The 3,305-nt window shown below is 34.5% G+C and overlaps 1 protein-coding gene across 1 annotated transcript in view; it reads left to right on the top strand.

Annotated features, from left to right (window-relative positions):
- Positions 1–2,130: 2,130 nt before the first annotated feature.
- The window catches only part of MS4A13 (membrane-spanning 4-domains, subfamily A, member 13), a 41,375-nt gene continuing 40,200 nt past the window's right edge, over positions 2,131–3,305 (top strand). The window contains exon 1 of the mRNA XM_012643929.1: positions 2,131–2,246. Within this exon, the coding sequence (XP_012499383.1) occupies positions 2,196–2,246 (51 nt within the window). The 5' untranslated portion in view covers positions 2,131–2,195. The remainder of the gene's footprint in view (positions 2,247–3,305) is intronic.

Here is a 3,305-nt window from a genome sequence, read left to right as displayed (position 1 = left end):
GTTGAGAACGTGCGCAGGGAGCAGTTCAGAAAGGGCCCTATATGCCCTACTAAAGAATTTGGACTTTACCTGAAGACAGTCAGGGGGTTGCATCCCTGCTGAAGACGCTAAAGATAGAAAAGTGGTTTCTAGACATGAGTTTTCTGTGACTGTTAGAGAATTTCTGTGTAAAGGTTAGGGAGTAACAATGGGTTTGGGAATAAGGGCTAGGGGACTCGTCCTGTAGCTGCTTTTGGATTAGTGATGGGATCACCTCAGAAAATAAAAACAAACCAAAAAAAAAAAAAGAAAAGAAAAACAAATAAATGATTGCTTCTATTTATTGATTGATTTTTACAAAAAGCGGGATGCTTAAGTGGATATAAAGTAGCCAAATGCAGGATATTTTTAAAAAAGAATTCCAGCCATCAGTTATTCCAGGAATATGTTGGAGTATTTCTTCATTTCTTCCATCAATCAAGCTGAGGATTTTAAACACACCCTCCCTTTCTCTTTCTGATTAGCATTTTTTATGAATATTTCACCTGGGATGGTTTTGGTGGGCCTGATGGAGATACATAGTTATGCTAAATATTCTACTCCCTAAGTCACTTCATGATAGCTACAAATGTGAAAAGAATTTTTCTACAGTTGTTCCTTCATATCTGCTGGAGATTGGTTCCAGAACCCCCATGGATACCAAGATCCAAGGATACTTAAGTCCCTGATATAAAATGGCATAAGATTTGCATGTAACCTACACACATTCTCCCATATACTTTAAATCATCTCTAGATTACTTATAATACCTAACACAATGCACATGCTGTGTAAATAGTTGTTTTATTGTTTATTTAATTAGTATTATTTTTGCCATATTGTGTGTGTGTGTTTTTAATATTTTCAGTCTGCAATTGGTTGAATTCCTGGAAACAGCCAGCAGACAGTATCCACAAAAGGGCTTCTTTTTATTTTCCTGTTTTGTGAAAAGTGACAAATAATAGCAATCTATGTATAGCTTTTCCTCATTACTCTAAATGAATTTTATAATTGTATGGCTTTTTATTTAATAATAACAGAGTGATTGATCTTGGTTGTGCCTTCTTTGCTATTTCTCAAAGATGGTGTTTGAATGGGTAAAGCTTACTTCAGTTACTAACATTGTTTTCTCTCTTTTGCTATCACTAACTCTTGCATTCTTTTCTAGCTTTTTCTGTCTCTATGCTTTATGGAATTAAGAGACATTGATAAAACAAATTTTAGAAACCAAAGACTCATTAAAATAATCAAATAATGAGATTTGAAGAGTGCAGGGAATGAGAGGTCATTTAGTCAAACTCCTTTCTGAAAAGATCAAGCCTCAGATTTTAATATCATCAGTCAGGTGGCAAGACTCATGTTATTGACATACTAGCAGATGGAGAATTTCAGATCTACAAAGAGATACAATCCACAAGGGGATATAATTATTAGCCAAGTTTTTATCTTGAAATAAATATGAAGATGATCTAAACATCAGGGAGAAATGCAGATATTTTGCATCTGGAGAGGAGTAGATTTAGTTAAATCAAAAGGGTAAAAAACAAAACAAGAGGTGCCGTTAGGATTTCACAAGCAACTTTGATAAGTTGTCTAAGAAAAGGTTCTTTTCATATAGAAAGAAGTAGATAGCAGGTATGTGTCAGGAAAAAAACCCACAAGCCCACGTTTTTGGTGAATTTAAGTACAGAAACTTTGTTTTGAAAATGGAAATATGGCATTACGAATTGCAAATAAATTGTTGAAAGCTTTACTGAAAATTCTCTAATACTATTCCCCAGGTGTTCTTTATACTTTATCATCTAGAGAAACTGTTTATTACTCAGAGATGGTCTCTGTAACATATCAATTATTTTTTAGTCATAGAGAGAGGCTTTTCAGTTAGCCTGTTATTCACAACAGCCTAACAGAGTGATTGATCTTGGTTGTGCCTTCTGCTGTTATTCACAACAGGTGAATGTGAACTGATGCCTCTAAGAATTCAGGCATAGAAAGAAGTAAGCTATTGCTTCTGAATGTGGGAAAGTGGTTGGCAAACATTAAGGAAAGAATCAAATTTATATATTTTCTTTGGAGAAAAATCATGTATATGTGTTTTATATTGTTTTCTAGAAGTTTGCTAATTAAGATAACACCAAAGGTTAAAGACAAAATCATCTAGAGGAAATGCCAGTAGTATGGCATGTGGGAAAGCAAAAGTCTCCGCAGCAGATTGTCTTACTTTAGGGGTAAGTAAGATTTCACTTTGACTGACTAAATTCAGTATCATGAACCATTCCAGTTTTAAAAAGGGTATTTTGGATTTGCAGAGGGACAGATTTAGTTAAATCAAAAAGGTAAAAGTTTATTTTTTTTAATATTGTTGGCATCTACAAATTTTGACTAATCTCATGTTCCATCATAAACAAATATGTACTTAGATATAAGTGTACTGACCAAACCAACATACACAGGGTAATAGAGAAATCCAAATAAGGAATAAGGAAAAAAAAGACTGTGTGTGTGTGTGTGTGTGCGTGTGTGCTTTAACTTTGAGAGAGATCTATTGCTGATTTAATTACTACACTGATGTCTGTTCAGTGGGATGATTATAAATTTGTCTCTTCCTATAAACATGTAAGGTTACAGACAGTTTATCTAGCTCTGTAAATAAACACCAAGGAAATACGAGGACCATGCTTTTTCATTTCTAAAGAGGAGAAAACTTTTCCACTGATGTGAACTTTTCCTCTGAGTTTGGATGCTGTGTAGATCAAATGTTTAAGTCTCCTACCTGACTGTTCAGCAGAGGTTCTTAAACCCTTTCAGGTCACAGACCACTTTGGCATAGAATGAAGACTCTGAATCTTCTCCCCAGAATTATGTATATTCACAATCCTGTACACTCCATTTTTTAGGGGAGAGGAGGAGCCTGATTTCCTGGAACCCCTTCATTGGCTCTAGATTATGAACAATTTTTAAATAAGAAACCCCATCTTGTCCTTCTCCATACACTGACAGTTCTTTACAAGTTTTGGCTACTTGAATATTTCATAGTTTTATATAGAACAATAGCCAATGATATAAAAGGAGACACTATTTTTCAAGCCCACTCACTCCTTTTAACAATTGGAATAATCACATGGAATTACTATTCTTGATACCAATATGCCTATACAGGAGTTATTTACTGGGTGCCTGCTCTATGCTAAGCACCATATTAGAGGCTGATGATACAACAATGAGAAAACCAAAGTCTAGTCCCTTGAGGATTAAAAACAAATAAATGATTGCTTCTATTTATTGAT

This window comes from Propithecus coquereli, unplaced genomic scaffold, assembly GCF_000956105.1.
Source record: "Propithecus coquereli isolate 6110/MARCELLA unplaced genomic scaffold, Pcoq_1.0 Scaffold202, whole genome shotgun sequence".
NCBI classification, from domain to species: Eukaryota; Metazoa; Chordata; class Mammalia; order Primates; family Indriidae; genus Propithecus; species Propithecus coquereli.
The sequence above is the reverse complement of the archived record's forward strand: the minus strand, read 5'-3'. Positions and strand labels throughout refer to the sequence as shown.